Source organism: Bidens hawaiensis, unplaced genomic scaffold (assembly GCF_021521415.1).
Source record: "Bidens hawaiensis isolate Kalapana, Puna unplaced genomic scaffold, B.hawaiensis_p1.1 tig00043730_1, whole genome shotgun sequence".
In the NCBI taxonomy this organism is placed as follows: Eukaryota; Viridiplantae; Streptophyta; class Magnoliopsida; order Asterales; family Asteraceae; genus Bidens; species Bidens hawaiensis.
The window spans coordinates 63,804-66,429 of NW_027497764.1; the positions used below are offsets into that span (position 1 = coordinate 63,804).

The window sequence follows — 2,626 nt, forward strand, 5'->3', positions numbered from 1 at the left end:
AACCGGTAATTAAAATGGAAACACTAAGTGCTAAGGAGACGTATGCAACGAATAAAACCATTCCGTTTCCTTAGGCATTGGTGGATCCCGAAACCTCATCATCGCTTAAAAAGAGGGGCCCACAACAGGAGGAAATGTGGGAGATATTCAAACAAGTAAAAATCATTTTACCCCTCATAGATGCTATTAAACAAGTCCCTACGTATTCTAAATACTTGAAAGACTTGTGCACTAAAAAACAAACTCATAAATTGCCTAACAAGTTGACTTAACTGCTAATGTGAGTTCGGTTTTGATGGAAATCCTCCCACCCAAACAACAAGATCCGGGAACGCCAATAATACTCATTCAAGTGGGAGATTTTAATATAACAAGGGCATTGTTAGATCTTGGAGCCGGGGTGAGTATTCTCCCGGGAAACTTATATGACCAATATGTTTCTGGTCCACTTAGAAAGGCCGACACCACCGTGATGTTGGCTGATTTGACACTTAAGCTTCCTAGGGGAATTGTGACTGATGTAATTATGACGATTAAGGATTTTTATTACCCAGTTAACTTCCTGGTTCTAGATTATGTAATAGTTGACCCGAAACAGCAACCAAACATTATTCTCAATCGGCCCTTTTTGGCAACCGCAAATGCTTTTATAAATTATCGAACGGGGGTAGTTGAAATGGTATTTGGTAATAAAAATATCCGGCTTAATGTGTTTTCAAACATGTCTAACCCTCTGGTGAATGATGAATGATTTGCGGCTAAAGTCATTAACGGGTTGAATCCTCATAAAAGTGAGGAAGATGCCACAGAGGAGTGTGCTATTTGTTGCAAGGAAACTGTTGAGCATGCACTGCAGTTGCAAGAGGAAGAAAAAGCCGTTGAGGTGTACGCTGCTATCATTGGGAAACCACCGTGGTTTCAACAGGTGGAAAGATTACCGGACACTATTGACTCTAAGTTGAGATTGTCACCTAAGAGTCCACCAGGATTGGAGTTAAAGGAGCTCAGGAAACACCTCAATTATATGATTTTGGGATAAGGGGAGACTTTGCCTGCCATCATTGCTTCAAACTTAGAAGAAAATCAAGAAAAGGCATTGATGGAAGTCTTGAAGCAGCATAAGGCAGCCATTGGTTGGACAATAGCGGACTTGAGGGGGATTGGTCCATCTATTGTAATGAAAAATATCATCACAGACCCCAAGGTAAAGCCCGTATACGATGCGCAAAGACGGCCGAATCCGAATATGCGGGGAAGTTATAATGAAAGAGGTGTTGAAATGGTTGGATGTGAGTATCATTTTCCCGATCTCGGATAGTACTTGGGTAAGTCCGACACAGATGGTTCCGAAGAAAGTGGGTATTCAGATAACCCATAATGAAGCGGGTGAAGATATTTCCACCCGACCCGTAACCGGGTGGCGAATTTGTGTGGACCACCGGAAGTTGAATGTTGCGACTTCCAAGGACCATTTCCCTCTACTGTTCATCGACCAAATCATCGAGAAATTATCAGGTCATAAATTTTATTGTTTTTTATATGGTTATTCGGGGTACAATCAGATTGCTATTCACCCTGATGACCAACATAATACCACTTTCATGTGTCCATACGGAACCTTCACATTTAGGCAAATGCCTTTTAGTTTGTGTAATACCCCTGCCACCTTTCAAAGGTGTATGATGAGTATCTTTTCGATATGGTCAAGGATTCACTCTAGTTTTTTTGGATGATTTTCCAATTTCGGCTCAGTTTTTGCTCATGCTTAAATGAATTAATGAAAGTTTTAAAAATATGTGTGGAAACATACTTAGTCTTAAGTTGGGAGAGAAGTTACTTTATGGTTCAGTAGGGAATGGTTTTGGGTCATATCATCTCAATTAGGGGGATTGAGGTTGACCGAGCAAAAGTAAATGTCATATCTAATTTACCACCCCCAATAAATGTGAAGGGAATCTGGTCATTTTTGGGGCATGCCGGATTTTACCGATGGTTAATAAAAAAATTTAGTGTCATAACTAAACTGTTGTGTAATTTGCTACTAAAAGATGTATCATTTGTTTTTTATGAAGAGTGTTTAAATGCTTTTAATGATCTTGAAAACAAATTGGTTGAAGCCCCGATCTTGATGTCACCCGATTGGTCACATCCGTTTGAAATTATGTGTGACGTGAGTGACTACTCGGTCGGGGTTGTGTTGGGTCAACGGGTGGATAAGAAACCCGTTGCCATATACAATGCGATCAAAACCCTTTCCGAGCTCAAATTAATTATAATACTATGGAAAAGGAGTTTCTTGCGGTAGTGTATGCATTGGATAAACTTCGATCTCGCATTTGGGGGAGCAAAGTTGTTGTGTTTTCAGATCATATTGCAGTTAGGTACATGATGTAGAAGAAAGACGCAAAGCCGTGCTTTATCATATGGATTTTTCTACTTCAAGAGTTCCATGTTGACATCCGTGACAAAAAGGGGAGTGAGAATGTTATTGCGGATCATTTATCCAGATTGGTAGGAATATAAGAGGAGGAAGAGGCTAGAGCAATAAACGAATCATTTCTGGACGAGCAGTTGTCTTATAGTTTCAACTTTACCATAGCACGCTGATATTATTAATTTTCTTGTT

At 39.9% G+C, this 2,626-nt stretch overlaps 1 protein-coding gene across 1 annotated transcript; it reads left to right on the plus strand.

Moving 5' to 3' along the window:
- Window positions 1-295: 295 nt before the first annotated feature.
- LOC143594506 (uncharacterized) lies at window positions 296-1,039 on the plus strand. The gene is made up of 2 exons (XM_077073803.1): window positions 296-686; window positions 765-1,039. The coding sequence occupies exons 1-2, from the start codon at window positions 296-298 to the stop codon at window positions 1,037-1,039; spliced, it is 666 nt and encodes a 221-aa protein (XP_076929918.1).
- Window positions 1,040-2,626: the final 1,587 nt, after the last annotated feature.

What these genes read in the sequence shown, in the direction of transcription:
- LOC143594506 (XM_077073803.1), top strand. Translation starts at nt 296, where the DNA reads ATGGAAATCCTCCCACCCAAACAACAAGATCCGGGAACGCCAATAATA. An exon ending in GGTAGTTGAAATGGTATTTG is followed by an intron (nt 687 to 764) that starts GTAATAAAAATA and finishes TTGCGGCTAAAG; the next exon opens with TCATTAACGGGTTGAATCCT.